The sequence below is a fragment of the Cryphonectria parasitica genome (assembly GCF_011745365.1).
Source record: "Cryphonectria parasitica EP155 unplaced genomic scaffold M406scaffold_5, whole genome shotgun sequence".
Taxonomy (NCBI): Eukaryota; Fungi; Ascomycota; class Sordariomycetes; order Diaporthales; family Cryphonectriaceae; genus Cryphonectria; species Cryphonectria parasitica.
Window position 1 is genome coordinate 2,553,339 of NW_024468913.1, and position 21,086 is coordinate 2,574,424.

Sequence of the window (21,086 nt, forward strand, 5' to 3'; positions counted from 1 at the left end):
GCACACCCTGGCCGCGCAGCATAGCGCCTAATCCTTTCCCGCTTGTCGTCCCGCCTCCCGCTGGAGGGGTAACACGACAGGGACGATGAAAGAGATGGGGGGGGGGGGAGGCGGTAAAACGCAACGGCAAGCGATCCCCCCCCCGCCCCCTCCCCTCTTCTTTCCTTGCCTCCCAGACGCCGATCGAGTGGCTGAGAAAGGCGCACTTTAGGCGGACGGGGCGCGAGGCGCGGCTGTTCGCAAATTAAATACGTGTTTTTCCCCCGCCGTCTACCAGGGTGGCAATGGTGGGCTAAAAGTCTGGGCGTATGCAATGCAGTGCGTACATAGTACATGCATGACTGGTTGGTTGGTCCATACGGGGTACATAGGTGTATTTTGTCTTTTTATTTTTATTTTTTTGCGTCGACTGTATTGTGTTGTTACACTGCGATGCCATCATCTTGCATCGTGAGGAGTAGGGGTTACGGTAGTAGTACCCTGCGTTTCTCGCCGTCGCCGCCGCTGCTACTGCTGCTACCGCCACGCCCCTGCACGCTGGGCCTTTGTCTCTGTTTGTTGACTCATCTTTCTGCCAGTCTGTTCTGCCGTCTTCGTGTGTTGAGCTGCTACGTTGCAGTGTTCCCGTTTCTGACGTATATCGAGGACTGTGCCGCCCTGTTTTCTCATTCCTGGAGGAGGAGATCCAGGGTAGGGTAAAGAATGGTCGACATGTGAGAGGAGGACATGGTAGTGACGAGTGATTTCATGACCGGGGGCCGGATTTCGTCCTCTCATCGCCCATCATTCCTTCTGTGTGGAGAAGCTCGTGCTGGACCGGACGACATTGAATGTAGTTGTGTGGTCTACGGATATGTGTGCTTGTCCCTATTAGACTCCCCTCCTCCCCTGTCTGTGTCTCTTGCACCGTCGTGATCAGGTTCCTGGACAGGGCAGAAGCACCTCCCTTTGACTGTGAGCCTGGGCAGGCTGAAGATCCTGGATACTCTGGACTGCGGCCTCCTGCCCTTGGAAATATTGTATCCACTGTGCATCCATCAGAGACAGTCAGACTTGCAGTGACTCATAGTATTTGTCACTTGCAAGCCAACGTTGAGGCAAAGCCGCCAATGTAGGCGGCAACCTCTGAGTACGAGGCTCGTCATGGTCATCTTCCTTCCCTTGACGGTTCGAGGCCGCGATTGAATCTGTCATAAGCCCGGGCGGGCTATGGAGCCTCCCAATTGGAACGGCGATGTCATGCTTCGAGAACAAGCCCGGCACAACTGATATCGGGGACGTTGTTGTGGCCAGACCCGACGCCATTCTTGGCCACCCGCGCTTGGACAGCATTGCTTTTTTTTTTTTTTTTTTTTTTTTTTTTTTTTTTTTTTTTTTTTTTTTTTTTTTTTGGAATGGACCATGATGAATGGGGTCCATTTCCAATCGTCACCTACCGTGCTATCCTATCTTTTCTTCTGTTCCCTTCGTGGCTGATTATAGTCGCAGTGGAGATGGACTGATGAAGAGCACATATCCCAGAAATGGCCTACCGCCCACCTGGAACGCCCCGTCTCTGACAGGAGATTGAACGGAAGGGAAGAAAGAAAGAGAGAGAGAGAGAGAAATTGAAAATTGAGGCGAGGTGCAGGTAGATCGGACAAGCCATGTCCAAGCATAGCATCGCCAATATCGCCGCCAAAGTAGCTTCATTCAGGTGGATAGTCGACAACTTTGTCCTCTTACCAGGGCAACCTGTGCCATTAGGTTCTGAAAGCGTCCGGCTTGTTTCATTTTTGGACGATGCTGTTAACGAGATACACTCCTTCTGCAGGGGACTCCACATGAACGATGATCTTATTTTGTGAGCGCGATGATCTGGGGGGACTTGCCAGACTGTTTCCTCTTCGCCGTTCTTTCCATTTTCTTTTGCTCTTTACCCGTCGCCCCCCCCCCTTCTTTTCCCCGGCGAACGAGTATTGGTCCTTCTTTCCTTTTGAAGGGAAACAGGGAGGAAAGGGTTTGAGGGTTTTCCTACTCACTGACCTGTTCTGTCTTCTTGTATTGTCCTGGTGATTTGTAAAACCCCGCAGTTTGCAAAGGATTTCGAGCGGAATTGTGGCAGACCTTGTCTCCTACCATTTCATGGACACATAGATTTGTCAGAAACAAGATGTCCACAACGGCCAGAAGCAGATGATTTGACCAGTTTCAAAACTTTGGACATCATGGCCACCAGGAATTTGGGCGAGGAACGAGGACTCCGTCTCCGCCACTGTTACTGCTTCCAGAGCGAATTGCCACGGAACGACGTCTGATCAACGCTGGTCACGACTTCGCATCCAGCTGCCTGCGTCTCTGAAGTACGCCCCTACCCCTTCTTCACCTAATATCAATTTTTAGCCAGCTCTTCTTTCCATTTACACATCGCAAGGCTTGCTCCAGTTCTATGCAGCTCGACAGGCAACCCTGCAGGTGCGTGGAGGACAGCAGGCGGACGGACCTTGAAGAATATCTGAATGTGACTCGCTGAGAGCAACGAACCGGTCGATGGCTTCTCATGCCTTGAGACACAGATATGTGCCAGGCACCAAGCGCCGGCCTCGACTGTCGCTTCTCTGCCTGGCTTTCATCAGTCCGAGGGAGCTGGACGACATGAGGTGCTCCAGTCTCACAGTGTCATTCCCGCTGCCTGGTAGATACCAAACGGCAGCCTCGATTCCAGAGATGTCAGGGCCGGCAGTCTGGCTATCGACGCTGCTGTGTCGCCGCAGCATGAAACACTCGTGGCGCTTGCCCTTTTCATGATGTGGGAGACTCCGTATCCTCACCCTACGAGTAGCATGCCAGATGCGACGACGGCAGTTAAGGTCAGCAGAGCAATCATCAGTCGAGTGCCATTTCACAAGTTTTCAGCCACGTACTCTGGCTAAGGTGAGCTTCACATATTGGTCACGAGCGACACGCAAATATATCACCCACCTCTTGAAAGAATCCAATCGACGGCGAGCCCATGCGCCGAATCCCAGGGCAATCGGCCGCGGGTATGCACGCGGGGTCGGCCACACCTAGGCGATGCAGAGCCGACTGTTGCTTTTGCTCTTTTGTGTAACTCGTGGAGGTCGCCGCCCGCCGGATATCAGCCCTGGCTGCTGTGACATATCGGCAGAAGTACCCGCTCGTTCATTGGCCTGCTGTCCGCTGCGGTACCGAGGCACCAGGCACTATGCGCATCTACTAGCACATTGCGTTCCTGCTGTTCGGTAAGGGCCGCAGGGCAAGAGGTGGGAAGCTGTGTGGTTCCTGACGATCAACCAGTCGGGGTTCCGTTTCACGTTGCGAAGAGCTGTACAACGTGCTCAGGGTGTACCGAAACGCAGCATCCACCCGCCCCGGACGACAGCCTCACAATGGTGACTGGGACGATCTGGGTTGCCAAGCTGCTTGCTAGAGTACAGTTCTGTACCCAGCTGTATCAGCGCCGCCACTTCCCCTTCTCTCCTTCGTGTTCGCAGCAATGGCCGGCAAGGACATGTACCAATCCGACACGCCAGCGGTAAGACGCACACTGTCAGGGTAGTACATTCGCAGCAAAAGGAGCAGTCCTGACCGGTAGCTGTAGCCTGCCCGTTGTCAGTGAGGTCTCAGTGACGGAACGCCATCTTCACAACGGTTGCAGGTCTAGTGCACCGTTTGAGATCGCCAGGACTTGGTCCTTGAAAGGCATGGTCGGTGTGTGGACGGGCGCAGTATAGTTTTGATTGTCTGTGCGTTACTTGGTCTTTAGCAGAAATGAATTTTGCAGCCTCGTCAGCTTGTGTCCAGCCGCACAGGTATCGTGGCTGTATGACGAGGCGGTCATTTTTTTTTTTTCTTCTTTTTTCGTCTGCATCTTCATCAGGCGGCAGTCTGTTTTGACACCTGTATTGCACAGCCAGCCCCGAGGTGATATGATGAGAATTACGTTCACGTCTAGAAGGGGTCCAAGGATCTGATCTAGCCGAACCTCCCGAGAGTCGCTTTCTTCGGCCTGACAGATGGACCCGGTCTGGTTAGCCTAGAGCAAAACTGTTTCTCAACGGCGCGATTTAGGTCCTGGCTTATGTGCTACTTACTGTATGTATAGGACGGCACTGCTGTGCGTTGCGCCTGTAATGGGGTAACTTCCCTAAACGAATCTCTGCATGCGAACGTGCAGACAGCTCAAATCCTGAGGGATGCCAGCCTTCCTGGGCCACTGCTACCCGAGGCGCCCCCCGCCCCCCTTCATTTTCCATATCGGCAGAGCAGCGCTGAGATTGAAGTAACCTCAACTCTCTGGCAGTCGTTCCATCTTTCTTCTTCTGGGTAAGTTTGAGTGGACAGACGGAATAGCCACTCCGAGCAGCCACTCGTGCTTGGCCCCCCCAAAACCGAGGCGTTTAGATCCGTCCGTCCATCTCCGAGTGGGGGTGTACTCTGGTATATCTAAACGATGCACCTGGTCTGGCCATTTTTTATTATTCATTTACGCAGTATGCGCTTGGGCCACCTCACGGATACTGGTACTATGTAAGTAAGTACTCAACAGCCTGTTCTCCTTGACTGCAGCACATAGTTGCAGCTTTGGGCTCGAAATGACCCGGCTCAGGACCAATGAACCCCGCCACGAGAAAGGGAGGGGTACATGGCCTCCAATGCTGCAAGGTGGGCACCCAAAACTTGGTTTGGAAAAGCTAGCTTCTATGCAGCACCTGGGAGAGATTAATATTTTTGGCTCTGCTGGAGGGCGGTGGTAGAGGGTGCGGTCGGAATAAAATGCAGAGTGTAAGACCAACGTGGTCAGTACTAAGTTAAGTAATCAGTCAATGCTCTACGCCATGAAAATTAAAAATAAGAAATCACCAAATAAAAAAGTAGAAAAAAAAGGAAGAAAAAAGGAATTTCCGGCTACTGAATCAAAAGGGTCCCCACCAGTGGATCTGTGGATTAAAATGCCTAGCATGTCATTGGGATGGTTTGACAGTGTTTGTATGTTAATAACATAGATTAAAATGGTAACGGGTCACAATAGACAAGGTGCTGGAACTGCGACGTTTTGTTGCGGTGTAGTTATCCTATAGCTGGACAGTGGTGAGCTTGTTGTGACCTGAAGTTGAGCATTAAATTATTAAACAGGGAGCTGGAGCAAGGCGTCATGGCTGAGTGGCTGACTGACTGGCTGGCCTCTTGCCAGAGGAGCCAGTGAGTGAGGGGTGACCTCACCCGAGGGCTCTGCTGGTGCCAAATTGCCGGTACCTTGTAGCCTTCCCGCCTTCCCTTCACTACTGCCCGCTGTACTGGCACTTGCCCACCTGTGCTAGATTTTTTTTTTTTTTCCCTCTCTCCCCTCGAGGTGCCCACCAGACCTGCACACCACACCAGCAACCAGTCCAAAATTTAACGACGCCTGCTAACTCCATCCACAATTTTTGTCGTCGCCCACCCATTTCCTGTCTTTCCCTTCCCTTCCCACAACCACCTACCAGGTCACCTTGTTTTTCTCTGACAAGATCCCTCTCCTGGTCCTGGGGAGAGTGAGAGGCTCGTATCATCACTTTCGCAGGTATCCATTTGCAGCATCTTTTGGGACCACAATCTTTCGGGCACGTCGTGTTGAGGCACTCATTTTGTCGCCGGCCCTGCCCTGCAGAGTATTCCCGGCTACGCCCTCGGTCAATCCCGCAACATTACTTATTGCACCTTTGCGTTTTCTGCTACAGCGACCTCCTCTTGCGACCAAGCGAACGACCTCGACTGCGTAACTGTCACCGAGAGGCTGTCCATCTGTTGGTCAGGCTGCTTTCTCCCTCCTTGGCCCTCTGCGTTTCTGCAGGCGCCCCGCTCTTGCCGTGTCAGACCAGAGCCTAAAAAAGGTACAGTTCATGGGTCATAAATTTTTAATCCCGCCCGTCCTGCTGCGGTTCACTGTCCACCACCATGTGCTCAATGCTCACACATCCCCAGTTGTCCATCCCAGAAACTTCCTGAGCCCAGAACGCCCCTTCGAGCCACGCATAGTACGTCGCTCATCACTCACACGTGCCCGACCCGCGGAGCCCACCTCCAACCGTCTCGACCTCGCGCGGAGGGGCACTCTCGAACCTCTCCGTCCACGACATCCGTGTGCTCCTCTCCTCGTCGAGGCGCGCCAGGGTGCGTGGGACACACCAATCTCGACGCCCATCCCGCCGGGCCTATCTGCAACCGCGCACTGCTCTTGCAGTTCTACCTCATTCGGGGTGAAGCGCCAACACCGTGACACCCTCTACGTGCCGCGACAATACACCCAACATGTCGGGCCCTACCACCTTTTCCTACGCCCAAGCCGCCAAGGGTCGGGTATCGACCCAGGCAACTACAACCGTCGGCACCGCGCCGCCACAGGTTGATTCGCATACCAAAGATGACGCGAGTTCAGTGACCACCGGCCCAGACGCGTCCGCGAATACATTCTCAACAACCTCGGAGGTCTCGGAGTCTGCCAAGAGCTCACAGATCGATGTTGAAGTTGCCGGGCCGACGAAGATCTCAGAGACTACTGGGGACGTCAATGGTACGACTGCCGCGCTTCAGGATGAAGCTGCAGGCACGACGGGAGCTGGGTCAGAGACGAGTGCCTCCAGCACGACCGCATCCGCTCCCGAGAAATCAGCTCGTCAGTCGAACCGTTCTGGCGAGGCTGGAGACCCCAAGAAGGGCCGAAAAGCTAAGAAGGGCAGGACTTCGGATAAGGAACCCGAAGGTGAGCAGGTTGTGGCGGAACCAGAGAAAGAGGTCATCCCCGTGAAGCTCTACGAGGCCCCGCCTCCTCCAGTCAACATCTGGCAGCAGCGTGCCGCTGCCGCCAAGGCCAGACAACCGTCAGTCCCGACACTATCTGTCGTAGGTGCCGAATCGACGGCCAAGTCTGGCCCTGAGGTCTCTACAAAGACAGATAGCAATACAGAGCCGCAGCCGTCTGGGACTGCTGCGCGCAGCTCAACAAAGCCCACCGAGGCCTCTCGCCCAACCACCGACTCCAATGCTCGAAGGAACCCACGCGGAAGCCGTGTGAGCGAGAAGCCCGAGGCATCGTCTAACTTCCCATCCTCCGCTGTTGAGAACGTCTCCCTTTGGCCCACCCCAGAGACCGCTGCCGCCGAAGATGGCAAGCGCAAGACGGCTTCTGAGCCCGACAAGGAGAAGCAGGAGGATGGAGGTAAGGCAACCCGCCCGAAGCGCGATTGGAAGAAGGTCGAGATCACGCCTAGCGTTGTGTTCAACACTCCCCTGCCGCATCAGCGGTCCATGAACAAGACGCGTGGAGGTGCAGCAGCACAGGCCGGACGAGCTTCCTCGGGCCGTCCACCCGCCTCTAGCATCAGCATGTCGAGCGAGAAAGCTCAGGGTGGTCCGTCCGACGCGGCGGCACCCAAGGAGGGAGGTGGATCGCAGGAACGGCCACGAGAGGCCTCACAACCCCGGGCTGCTCCTGTACCGTCTGAGAAGGCCAAGAGGTTCTCCGTCGACCAACCGACGCAGCGCAAACCCTCGGTGCCCGCGGTCAGCCGGGACTTTTCCACCTCAAAGACTGAGACCTCCAAGGCCACCAAGAGTGACTCTAACTCCTTTGTTCCAAGAGGCGAGGCCCAAGAAGGCTTCAGGAAGGAGGGAGGCTTTGCAAACCACAAGGAGTCGAAGCCGAGACGAGGAGGTGCCCACGGGAATGGACGTGGCGCACACAACGGACAGCAATCGTTCATGCCTAATGGCCATGGCTCGCGCTCCAACACGTTCAGCCCTACGAACTTCCCCGCGCCCGGGTTCTCGCCGAATACGTACGGAGGATCCCGTGGTGGCCGTGGGCGGCCGGTATCTCTGGCCAATGGCAGCGGCATCAAAACGGCATCCAACGGCGCATCGCGAGTGCACGGCCCTCCTCCACACTCAGCTCTGCCTGATTTTGGCCAGTACCCCTCGTACGGCTTTGCGCCCTTCACCCCCCAGCAGGACTACAGCGCCAACCCTTACCCAAACATACTTCACGAGGCTCTCAAGAAGCAGATCGAATACTACTTTTCTGACCCGAACCTGGAGAACGATGGTTTTCTCAAGGCACAGATGGACAGCCAGGGCTTTGTTCCTTTCGAGGTCATCGCAGGCTTCCCGAGGATACGCTCGATGTCCAGCCAGACGATCGAGTTCGTGAGGCTGGCATGTGCTGACTGCAAGGAAGTTGACTTCGTACTCGGAGACGGCCATAAAGAGCTTGTGCGTTGCCGGAAGAACTGGCAACGATGGGTGGTCGAGGGAGACGAAAAGGATCAGACCAAGGAGTCTGCTCGCAACCCAGGCCCCTCCAACTTTGTCTACAAGTCGTGGCACAGTCTTCATTTGAACCAGAACAACAACCACTACTACCAGCAGCAACCGATGCCGTATTCCTCCTACAACCCAGCATCCCCCCAAGCATTTGGCCCTGGGCATGCCTTTCCAGGCGACATGTACCCGGGCTACATGAACGGACCCCAGTTTCCGGCAGCTGTTAATGGTGCCCAGGCCAATGGGCAATCTACTACTGACAATTCGCCATTGAATGCCTCTGTTCCCGAATTCTCCCCTGTGAAGACATCAATGGGATTCTCAATCGCAGCTGCCTTCTCACCTATGAACTGGGAGGATCAGGCGATGCAGTCAGCTCAGACTTTTACGGATGAGGAGGTGGCCCAGCTGCACATGGTAGCTCAGGGCAAGCTGGCGAATGGCACTCGTGGTGGCCCCTCTGAATCTGAGGACAGTGCTGTTCCCAAGACCAATGGCGTCTCTACCAACTCTGAAGTCTTGACAACGTAGGTTCTCATCAACTCTGTTCTGCCTTGAGCCATTCACCAACTGACCCACTGCAGGCCTGAGTTGGTCCCTACTGATGAGGGAACCATGTCTCCCACCTACTGGCGTCTGGATGGCACCCTGGCTCATGTCTCCGATGCTAACAACAAGGAGGCATATGCAGATGTGCACGACAGAGCTATTGAACAGCGCAGTGCTGCCAAGTCTGGGGAGCTTCCTACAGACATGAAGCGACTGTACAAGTTCTGGTCTCATCTTCTCACAACAAAGTTCAACCCTGGCATCTACATGGAATTCCGACAATATGCCCTTGAGGATGCTACTGCTGAAGTCCCAAGCAAGGTTGGCCTCAGCAATCTTCTTCAGTTCTACAAGGCTGTGCTCTCGAAGAGCCAGGGTGGAGGCCTCTGGCCACCAGAACATCCAATTTACAGATTGCTGCAGTCTCACCTCGACAATGCGCAGCAGGTTGTCAACAGCAGTGAAGAGCAGGTGTAGTCTGAGTCTGTGGTGAGGAGGTGGCATGGCTTCTGCTATTTCTTCAGCGCCGGACACTTTGGACTTTTCTTCCATTACACAGCAATGAAGAAAGGGGTCTGAGTAAAAAGGACAACACCTATTCTGCAGAAGTGGCCAGATTTGGAAACTGCACAGTTCTGCAATGCGTACAGAGAACTTACACCTGTCTGGCCAACCAGAGACTGCTTGTGCAGTCAATGGATGTGCCTTCGTCTTCCTATATTTTAAAAAACGGCCTTCCAGAACATTGTTGCGGGGCAATGGCATACAAGACACCGAAGCGCCCTCCACAGTCGAATCCTGTCTGGACATGGCAGTATGGCCAGCTCTTCGACAGTCCCAAACTTCTACCACATGATCATTTACGAGGAACGAAGCTACCAGCAAGCATGGAACATCCATGCCCACACTATCTCAGGCATCTTGCCTCTGATTTTTCATGACCTCGGCAACATACTAATATTTTGCAAGCGATGTGTAGGATCACACCACCTTTTCGATGATGAGCTAGCTCAATTCAATCAGTCATTTGTCCTGCTTCATGAGCAGGTTGCTTTGGGACTGAGTGAGGGGGAATGGAGAGCAGCAAGGCTGCAAGGATTTTCTACAGATCTGTTCACAGGAGTGGACATGGTCTGGAATGGGTCGCGTGTGGGTGTGTGTGTGTGTGTGTGTCTGTGTGTGTGTGTGTGTGTGTGTGTGGCAGCTATCAGCTGCTGCAACTAAAGGTTATGGAGTCTTGATGCAGACTGATTCTCTTTCCAGCAGTTTGCTTTGAAAGCTAAACAAAAAGTTCGATTTGCCCTGAGAGGTCCTCGGGTTTTCCAGACAGCATTGAAGGGGCGTCATGTTTCCAGCAGGCCTCAAACCAAACCCTTATTCTACCTCAACAAGTTGATGATGGATCACATGACTGCTCTGGTGTCGGCACCGTCATGGGATGTCTATATGACAAGCCCAGAAGACTGGACTTGGTTTGGCAGAGGAGGTGGGGGGAGGGGAGGATAAGGGATGTGGGGTGACCCTTTGGGGTTCCTCTCACGTGTCGTGGACATGTTAAATTTCCCTTTCTCCTTTTTTTTCTCGTTCAGGGTCTCTGGATTGGCAAGATAAAACAAAAGAATTCTCATTATATTTAAGTTCAGAGATATTTTATTATGATTTCCCCTCTGAAATTCTCTTTTGTATGAATAAGGTTTCTGGCAGACGTTACTTGGAGGTGGGCTGTGGAATGGAGAAAAGCAGAGAGGGAGGTGAGCAGACTTCGCGGCAAACTTGAGAAGAATGTATGTATATAAGTGTTGATGGTTGAAAGCATAAAAGTAAAAGCAATCATGTTTCTGTGTTCAAAAGCAGTGACCCAGGTCTTTCGCTGAAGTGAAGTTGGCAGGTCTGCCTCCAGCCCAAGGGGTTGCTGAGCCCAAGATCCCAAGATCTGAAGATAGAGAGTAGTCGTACATCTTGGGGAGCTCCAGTTCTACTTTCCGGAGCGACCATCTCATGTATTCCACAACAGAAAACCACTACAAAACATAAAATCTATTTTCGAGAAGTCAAGCTTGAGAAGAATTCTTGATCATGGCAGCAGAGTCAGGACGAAGGCCTTTGCGGCAAGGCCAGTCCAGTCCAGTCCGGCCCGAGCCAACAACGGCTATGCGGGCGAGTTGACGCGGACGTGTATCAGTCTGATAGATAAGGGCCAGGACAAAAAACTGCACACTACCCATGGTACCATAGTACTACTGTATGAGGGTGGAAGTGCGTGCGTGCGAGAGGGGATGTCGGGCAATTACTTTGCAGGGTAACTTTATAACGCAGTATATAGGAGTGAGTATGTACATACGTCACCGTGGGGGGGGGGGGGGCGCTGCAGGTGTGGCTGGAAACTCTTCCAGGAAAGCAAGGGTCCAGGCTGGGTGTTGGGCAGCAGCTGGAGGCACAAATGAGTCACAGAGGGGTGGCGTTGACAGGTGAGGGGGGAATTTCGAGTCGGTATACCCGGAGCATTTCTATTATTTCTGTAATGGTATTGAGTCGACTGCGCCACGGTCTTCGGGGAGAACCCCTCATTCTGTGGCTGGATGCCACACACTATCCTTCTGTAACATTTGTGCAATGCAAAAGGCCGTGTCTAGGCCGCCCGCTGCTTACCACCTGTGCCCGCGGTTTACCAAATTCCTCTTCTCTTAAGTACTTGGGTGGGGAGGCCTCGAAACCTCGCACACACAAGATCGATCGGAGGGTGGAAAGACAGGAAAAAGATATCAGAACAGGGCGGTTTACCCATGTCACAATGAACAACAGATTCCGACAGGACTATTACTGAGGGGTAAAAGAGACTCGCAGGCTCAAGTCATATTGGTTATCATACAGCAGGTGGTGATGCAAGAGTTACCATCGTACACACGAGCTACGTTCCACATTCCCCGACCGACCGACTAACTAGGGTTGAAATGCTGCTAACGAGATTGTGCTGCAGTCATGCTCATCGTCCCATCAGGGAAGGGAGCCTTGTAAGGGAGGCCCATCCCCCACACCTCTGGGCCCTCTGAATGGAATTTCATGGCTGGCTGACAGGGTTACTTCCTCTTTGTCACAGAAGGGGGAAAGAAGAGAAGAAGGAAGAAGGAAAGAAAAGGTCGACAGGAGCGAGGGAAGAGGGTCCTGACTATTTTCTTTTTTTCTCTTCTCCTTCTCGGGACACCTGCGTCAACGTGCAGGTGGGGTGGTGTCTGATGTCTCTGACTAGAGCGGCCCTGACTGGTCCAGCTGAAGTAAGGAAGAAATCGGGCACCGACTTCTCTTTGTCTGGGTCTTGTTTCTTGTTGGCTGCGGAAACATCCTGCTGGCCCAATATACAGGCCCCGCTTGTCACCACCACGACCCAACGATATTGTAGGGGGGGAGGTACACTATCGGCCACATGTGCAGGCCTGGTAGGCCTCTTCCTCCATCCCCCTCGTCGCCCTCCTTTCCTTTTGAAAATGGAAGAATGACTACACAGCCTCTTGAGACTATTCTTCCATAGATCGAAGCGCTTTGGAAGGAGGCCGCCAGAAACTCATCATAGTCCTAGATACTATCCACTTCGCCCCAGGAAGAAAAGAGACAAAATTCCCAGCGTTGGCTGCATCAAGACTCTTCCGCATCTTGTGGAGGGGTCCCACGCATCACGTTAGCCGCAGCCTGCGGCCGACTTGGCTAGCCCTGCCTTAGTAATGCTACTACAATACAGGCTGTACAGGCTGACAGGGTAAGTACCTCTTGCCCCCTCTTTTCCACACGGTCAAGTCAGGGCAGTCACCTTATTTTAGTTGCCGCCTTGGTCCTCGCCCATACCCTGTGACGGCTGACCCTGACCCTGACCCAGCCCCAGCCCCTGCCGCACACCCATCACCCTGTTTCTGGCCTTGGGCCCCCTCATCTTTCCCTCCCCAGCCCAGCCGATCCTCCAACCTGCTGCGTAGTTTTTACTCCTCCTCCCAACAAACCACCTCCTGTTTTCTGCATCATCACAATTCTATCTTCTTTCCATCCTGTGATCAACAAACAACGACAAGCAAAAAGAAGGTCTGAGAGTTTATCTCTTCTTCTTCTTCGTGATCGCTTCCTTTGTCTTTGTTCTGAGAAAGCGTTCATTTGCCGTCGCCTCTGACGTCACTCTTCCCATCTACTACTACTACTGATCCGCCATCTAAACCTCGAGGCCATGTCCGGCTACGACTACGACCCGCCCCGTCGGGAGCGCGGCGGTGGTGCGAGGCAGACATACTACCGTGAGGACTATGTCGAACCCCAGGATCCCTACCTTAGGGTCTCGAACTCCCGTGATCTTGTGCCCAGGGGCCGCGAAGAAAGCGTCGAGGATATCCCCAGGGACTTTCCGCCTCCAGGCTACCAGCGTGACGTCCGCAGGGCCCGCTCCGCCGGGAACTACGACTACGATGACGACGAGCGCTCTGTCTACACGCGCAGGAGCCGGGACGATCGCGATTACTACGAAGATGACTACTACCAGCAGCGTCGTCGGCCCAGGAAGGCCGAGAGCGTCTACATCGAGGAGGAGGAGAGGAAGCGCAAGCGCATGCTGAGCCAGCAGGAGAAGATCATCGCCGCTGTCGCTGGCGCCGCTGTCGCCCTCGGCGGCAAGGAGTTGTTCGACCGCCGTGAGGCCCATGAGGAGGGTAGCGATGTTCACCGCAACATCCTCTCGTCGGCTGCCCTCGGCGCTGCTGGTGCATTCGCTGCCTACAAGGGCGCCGAGGTCTACAATAAGCGCGCCGACAAGACCGAGAAGAAGTCGACACACATCGTCCACAAGGGTCGCGATGGCAAGGTCACCGAGTACTACTCGGATGACGAGGACGAGAAGCAGAAGAAGGGCCACAAGAACTTCCTCGAGAGCGCCCTCGCGGCTGCTGGCCTCGGTGGGGCGCTCAAGGCCCTCACTGGCAGCAGCGGCGGCGGTGACAAAGAGAAGGACAGACATGGAGATCGGGACCTCGAAGGCGGTCGCGACCGAGGTCGTGGCTCTGATACCCGCAGCCACCGCGGAAGCCGCTCGCGGTCGCCTGGTAAGGGCGGCGCCGGCGGCAACAAGATCCAAAAGGCCGCCATGGCCTCCCTCATTGCCGGTGCGACCGAGGCCTTCCGCGTCTCCAAGGAGCCTGGTAGCTGGAAGGGCGAGAAGGCCAAGCGCATCCTCACCGCCGCCGCTGGTGCTGCCACTATCGACGCGGCCCAGAAGCCCGGTAAGGACGGCAGCAAGCTCGGCCTGGCGGAGTCTGTCATCGGTGGTCTCATTGGAACCGCATGATCAATGGTTCCAAGAAGGAGATCATCGAGGACAAAGATGGCCGGAGCCGTTCTCGCTCTCGCGCCAGGTCCGAGGGCGGCGGGAAGGGCGGCATGGGCCTTGCTGCCCTGGCCACCGCCGGCCTGGGTGCCATCGGCGCCAAGAAGGCTGTCGACAACATCCGCGAGGAGCGATCCCGCTCGCGCCGTCGCAGCGTGTCTCGCGACTCGTATGACAGCAGGGACGACTCACCGCCCCGACGCCAGCGCAGCCGCAGCCGCAGTGTTGTGGACTCGGCGCGACGGAGCCTTGCCAAGATCGGCATCGGCAAGAAGGACGACGAGAGCGAGGTTGGGTCGCGCCGAGGAGGAGGGCGCTATAGCGACGATGAGTACTCCCGGGACGGGCCACGAGATGCTCGGTACCGTGACGACTACGATGACGACCGGCTGCACCGAACCGGGTCCCGATCTCGAGGGGCCGCCTCGCGCAGCAGGGCGTCGTCTCGGTCGTCAGCGTCGAGCTCGGACCTGGGCGACTCGGAGGAGGACGAGAAGAGGGCCAAGAAGATGCGAGGTAAGCAGATCATCACCTCGGGCCTGGCGGCCGTGGCCACCATTCACGCGGCGCACAACGTGTATCAGAGCATGGAGAAGCGGAACGCGCGGCACAGGGCCGTGAAGGCGGGAAAGCTCTCAGAAGAGGAGGCCAAGAAGCTCAAGACCAAGGCGCTGCTGCAAGACGCAGCGTCGGTGGGCATCGCCGCCATGGGCATCAAGGGCGCCATTTCCGAGATGAAGGAGGCGCGCGAGCTGTCCCATGAGGTGGCCGAGTTCAGGGAGAAGAAGGAGGAGCGCCATCAGCGGCGTATGAAACGCCTCGAGCGCCAGCGCCAGAAGCAGCAGAACCACAGCGACTCTGGCTACTCCGACTACTCTGACGATGAGGACGACCGAAGCAGCCAGTACAGAGGTTCAAGGACCCAGAGCCGAGGACCTCTGCGCAACGGCAGGTATGACGACGGGCCTCGTTATAGCGATGGAAACCCGTACGCCTCCCTGCCTGCACCCCCTGTGGGATACAGCGACAGGAGATAGGAGGGACCTCGTCATAGCCTCGCGACACAGCAAGACCAGCTCGTCCATGAGCCGTCACACGTCATGACAGCAAACAAGACCCACCCTGTGCAGCTCCACCACCAGCATGAGCGCAGCCATGCACCACAAGCAATACATGTCAACTCGCTGCATCTTCTCATCTACCGCTGCTACATTCACGACATGTGATGATGATGATGATGATGATGATGAGAACACGAGGAAAAGATTGCTTTTGGGGGGGGGGGGGCCTTTCATCGAGCGAGAGGCGTTCCGCAAAATAAAGATGGTCAAAGATTGAGTGATTTGGACGAGTGGGAGAGAAAGAGAAAGATGTTACGGGGGCTTTCTTGACGGACTTCTCATAACCTTGACGACTTTCCTGCTCTGATACCGCTGTGCTGACTTGGTGGCCATGTGCCAACACCCCCCCGATCACCTACATGATCCCATTTACGTTTCCCCCCTGCTTGCTTTTTTTTTTCTTTTTTCTTTCTTTCCCTTCCCCTTTTCACGGCACACAAAGAATCTCATCAAACAAGTATTACTACTATTTGTGGAGAGGACACACAAGATTTCTCGTTCTTGAAGGCAACAAATAGATCCAGGCGTTTACTCCCCAAACAAAAACAATTCCCTTTTTCCCCCCTCAAACAGAATCTTTGGGCACCAAAAGAAGAAGTTCACTCCTTGTCTCATACGCGCTATCTTCTCCTTAAAATATACATATACTGATAAGTCCCTGATTTCTGTGACAGATCGGCGCCACCGCCGCTAAGACACCAACGCACGAATGTTTCGCTTAGTGCTGGCGATCTACCATTTGTGTACCGAAACGCGATGTGGGCGCGAGGGCCAAAAGAAGCATGGGAGAAGAGACAAGATCGGGCTGTGGGTCGCAGATCGGCGGAATGCAAGGCATCCTGCATGAAGAAAAGGGTACACGCACGACGGTCCTGGTGTGGTTCGATCTTTCGGCACGAACGGAGGTTGGTTCGGGGGTTAGATTGGAGTGTGGGAAATGGTGCAAGGGAGGGTTGGGCGGGGGGGCCAAAATGGATTTCTGGTGGCTGCAGTGGCTGGCTGGTTTCATTTTCTTCTTCTTTTTGCTCTCATTTGTCCTTGTCCACTACTGCATGTGGATACAGATCGTGGAAATCGACTGGATGAATGAATGATTGTTTTGGCACGAGGACAACGGGCGGACGAGATTTGGTTGGATAACCTAGGATTTACGTTTTGAAAAGAAAGAAGGGGGGGGGGGGCCGGGTTGGAAACTCGGACGGCATTAACGAATTCGTTGTTTTTTTCTTTTCTTTTCCCGTTTTGATTTATTGTTTCCTTGCCTATACTTTCCGCTTTTCAACCTGATGCAAGACGACTTTACGATGTTACGCTTCCCCCTCTTATCACACTAGCTAGCTCTCACTGCCTTGCGATCAGTCTGATAGAAGAATCTCACGATGATGGTCTTTCTCTCTCCTATCATAGCCACAACGGAAGATCTGGATATATCGGCACGATCCTGCTGACACACTACGTACATGGACGCACACATGCATACCCCTGGTCCCGCGAGCGAATCGAGATTCCGGACTGAACGGGGGTTCGTCCGTGGAGAGGAAGCGGTGTGTCCTGTCTGGTATGTATGAACCATTAACTAACTCCATAGTAGTATGTCAAAGTGAGGGAAGGCTAAGCGTCATGCAGTGTAGCGGGAGGGGGCTTGCCCCTCCCTCCCTTTGCTCTTCTGAACCGGCCTTGATGTGGAAGGAAAGTAGGAGATTGTCATGCGAGAATATATCAGAGAGAGCAGTGTTTGTGTATATGTGTGGTTTCGAATGCATCGCACATCATAAAAACCTTCTTTACTCATTTAGACTTTCCTACAAAGAGCCAAACAACACAAACTTTTTTGTCTTGGACTTTGACAGCTTGGCGACAAGGGCTTGTCCCGCCCCTTGAACGAGACCACGGGGGGGGGGGAGCATCTTCCCCCATTTCCCAGATCGATGCTACGTTAGCTGGTAGACTGGTTAGGAATGCTACACAAACTGACTTATGCTAGCTTTCTTTCCTCGATCGGGATAGGAAGGAGAGGGACGTGTTCGAGACCAGAGAGGCGCTTTTCTGGACCCCCGGTGGGGAAATGAGTTGTGTGTTGGGTTTTTGATTTTTGATTCTGGAACGGAGATGTGATGAGGATGATGGGGATGGTGATGATGATGTCACTGTGCAGGGCACAGGTCTCGTGGCTGGAGCTGTGTGGCACTTGCTGGCTTTGGCAAATCTGTGAAGAGAGAGGGCCGGCTCTTGTTTCCCCCCTTTACCTCTTTTCCCTTTTCATACGGGAGTCTACCAGTAGCAAAGATACAATATTGGTACTACCACAGTAAGTAAGTAGTACAGGGCAGTGTTTTTGAAACGAGGGGCAAGAAAAGAGAGAGAGAGAGAGAAGAAGGTGTGAGACTTGAACGAGCGACTTTCTCTCCCCCTTCACGATGGTTGGCTTGTCCGGCCTCCACATGGGCCAATAAGATGAAAGTGTTGGCAGTAACAGTTAAGTAGTACGACCGCGTCACTTTTTATCGCCTTGTACCTTTCTTTTTTCCGCGCTCGTGCTTCCAAACTTGAGATTTGGGAGCCCCTCCCCCCGGTTGCGCAACCAAACCAGTTGAGAGCCATCAAAAGGACTATCCACTTGAGTCTTAGCGTAATACAACAAACAGTCCTTTCCGTTTCACCCTTCTCCCAAGAGTGGAGCTCCCCCTTTCACTTCTCGGGAACGCACAGCTTTTTCTGTAATGCATACATAACCCTCTCAATTTGAGACATTTTCCAACAAGCGCAAATGGTTTAGTGGTAAAATCCATCGTTGCCATCTTCTTCACGATCTTCGCGGATCTTAAAGGAAAAATTGATTCGATGGGCCCCCGGTTCGATTCCGGGTTTGCGCATACTTTTGTATTTCTTTTTAGTCCTCATTGCCTCTTTTTTGGGTGGAATCATAGAATACACAAGTTATCCGATACTGAATGATTAAGATGATAGTAATGCCTCTGATTTGTGTGTAATTTCTTATGCGTTGTTAACAGATCTTTTTGTTGGATGCTAGCTACTTGCAGCCTGGAAGATTATGGGCGTTGGCTGTGTTGCATTTGCGCATACTTGTCATTATTGCGTCAGTTTGTGAAAAAGGATGGGAGTGCTTCTCATAAGTATTGATTACTTGTTGTATACGTCTCTCGAGATTCATTCATCTGTACAGCCAGCTGCGTCTTAAGAATACTGAACGAGGATTCCCAGGCTGGACAAGCAAGAAGATGTCATGTTGAACCTCCTGGCAAACCCGCACATATACACCTCAATGACAAGAGGTTTCAGGAAGAGGAGGTCTTGCAGGTTCAAAAAGAGGCCAGTAAAAAGTCTGCCATGAATGGTAATTCTCGTATAAAAGCATCGCCAATCTACTTCTGCTTCCAGGCCTGGGCCATGGCCAGGAAGTTGGATATATCTGCAGTCTGCTGGTCGTCGACCGGAAAGATGTAATCGACGTACTCCTCCCATTCGCCCTCGTCGTTCTTTCTCCTCTTGCGCACCTTGCGCGGCATCTGTTTCTCGACTTTCTCCACAGCCTCGGCCGTGCCGTGCTCCCTCTCGAATGCCAGCCAGGCGTTTAGCAGCGTCACGCGCTCCGCCTTCCTCTCCTTCATGCTTTTGAGCGCCCGGTCGAACACCTGGCGCGCCCGCGCCTTGGCTTCCTCTGACACCGGCTGCTCCTCATCCTCACCCTCCGGCTCCTCCTCATTCTCGTCTGGCACGTTGATCTCGAACTGGGCGTAGCTGATCCAGACCTTGGGGTGGTCCGCCCTCTCCAGAAGTCGTTCGTATAGCGCGCGTGCCCGCTCGTACTCGGTTTCCTCCTCTTCGAAATCGATGTACTTTTTCCATACCATCTCGGGCATGTCGAGGACGGGCTGGTCGATCCCTAGCTCGAAGATCGCCCGCGCCCGCGCCTCGTCACCAAGACCACGCTCCAGCTGTGCCCAGTCGATCCATATCTGGCAGTTGGATGGGTTGTACTCGACATGCTTCTCGTACAGCATCCGGCACCGCTGGAATTCGTACAGCTTCTGCTCGAGTGCCACGTAGCCTTTGAAGAGCGAGTCTTTGGGGCACATGCCGATGGCGCGGCCGAGTGTCTTGCGTGCGATGGTGAGGTTGCCCTGACGAATCTCAAATTGTGCTTTCAAGAGCCAGATTTTAGAGAAGGTGAACTTCTTGTGCGGTATCAGGTGGAGGCACTCGTCGTAGACCTGTCGTGCCCGCTCCACGTCCCTGGCTTCCATCTCCTCGTACACTGCGTAGAAGATCCAGAGGTAGATGTACCGCCTCCAGAGCCGCTTCTCTTGGGCTGGTGGGACCTGCGCAACTGCCTTCTCGTACACTTCCCTCACCCTGTCCACGTTGCCAGAAGTCTGCTCGAGGTTGGCGTAGTCGATCCAAATGTCGTAGTTCTTGGGGTTCTCTTTGATCTGTTCCTCATAATGCCTCCGCCTCTTGGAAAGCACAACATCCTCGACGCCTTCCTGGTCTCCAAACTGCTTCTCGAAGACGGTGTATTCGGCATGAAGCTTCATGGATTTCGAGCGAGGCAGGTTGTCCAGAGCGAACTTGAAGATGGCTCTTGCGCGCTCATACTGCTTCAGTTTGGACTCAAAACGCGCAAAGGCGATGAACACCCGCTCATCTGCATACTCATCGCCAAGCGACTCGATGGCCACCCCAAAGATATCCCTCACCATGTCACTCGTGCCGAACTCCTCCTCGAACTTGGCCCACTTAATGTAGTTGCGCGGCTCGGGGTGGACAATGACAAATCTCTGGAAGATGTTCCGTGCATTGTCAAACTCTTGGTACCGCCGCTCAAAGTGGATGTAGGCACTCCAGGCCCTCTCGTCCGGCTGCCAGGTCATCCATCTCTCAAAAACCTGGCGGCACCCAGCAATGTCTCCCAGTCCCTCCTGGACATAGACATACTTGTACCACATCTTATCCACGCGCGGTAAAAGAGTAACCGCGCGGTCCAGTAAATTGCGCGCATGCTGGATATTGCGCTCCTTGATCTCAAAGTCGATGTATCGCATCCATAGTGCCGGGTTGGTGGGGAGGGCATCCAAGGCACGCTCGAAGACGGACCGCGCCCGAGCAAACTCCTTGTATTGGATCTCGAAGTCTGTATACTGGGTCCAGTTTTTGAGAGATGAGCTGTTGCGCCGGATATAATCCTCAAACTCGCGTCGTTTGCGGCCCTGAAACTCCTTCAGCTCCTCGAGATCCGCGAAGCGCTGCTCTGGCCTCTGGAGTGCCTCTTCCTGTCTGTCAACAGCTTCACGGAGCAGTTGCTCGGCACTGATCTGGATAGGCGCAGCGCCCTTGTTCTTCACCCGTGGAGGGCCACGTGAGGACTCCATGGTGGACGACGCGCGGTGGCGATGAAGCAGCTGTGACAGGAACGAGAGGTGGACCTGGGCGAACCTGACAGCCGAGAGAGCAGAGGGAGATGGTTGGCTGTTGTGCACGAAAAGCTCTGCTGCTGCCAGCCTCAAGCCAAAGCTTGGGAGAGTTTTGAATAGGTAAGAGAGTGGGTGAGATAGGCAAAGTGGGATGAAGTTGTCGAGGTGAGTGAGGCTGATGGATGTTTTTGCCGCCACCCACCCAATCAACAAGGGTGTGCAGGGACCAAGTTGCTGCAGTGGTCAGTGCTTTGCGCTAACCTTGTGGCGCCTGATGGACCCCCTGCTAAACCTCTTGGCTGCCTTTTATAACTAACCACAGCAGAATCT

The 21,086-nt window shown here is 54.0% G+C and overlaps 2 protein-coding genes and 1 non-coding gene across 3 annotated transcripts; 2 read left to right on the forward strand and 1 right to left on the reverse strand.

Annotated features, from left to right (window-relative positions):
• Nucleotides 1–13,057: 13,057 nt before the first annotated feature.
• On the forward strand, nucleotides 13,058–15,240 carry M406DRAFT_351884 (uncharacterized protein; the record flags this gene model as incomplete). Its single annotated transcript, XM_040922655.1, has 2 exons — nucleotides 13,058–14,099; nucleotides 14,132–15,240. 2 exons carry the CDS (start codon nucleotides 13,058–13,060, stop codon nucleotides 15,238–15,240), a joined length of 2,151 nt encoding a protein of 716 aa, XP_040775726.1.
• Nucleotides 15,241–18,085: 2,845 nt separating this feature from the next.
• On the forward strand, nucleotides 18,086–18,197 carry M406DRAFT_t67. The gene has a single exon. It is a non-coding gene; the product is annotated as a tRNA-Gly (tRNA).
• A 466-nt stretch (nucleotides 18,198–18,663) lies between these two features.
• Nucleotides 18,664–20,714, reverse strand: M406DRAFT_291947 (pre-mRNA splicing factor CLF1; the record flags this gene model as incomplete). Its single annotated transcript, XM_040919003.1, has 1 exon — nucleotides 18,664–20,714. One exon carries the CDS (start codon nucleotides 20,712–20,714, stop codon nucleotides 18,708–18,710), a length of 2,007 nt encoding a protein of 668 aa, XP_040775727.1. The 3' UTR covers nucleotides 18,664–18,707.
• Nucleotides 20,715–21,086: the final 372 nt, after the last annotated feature.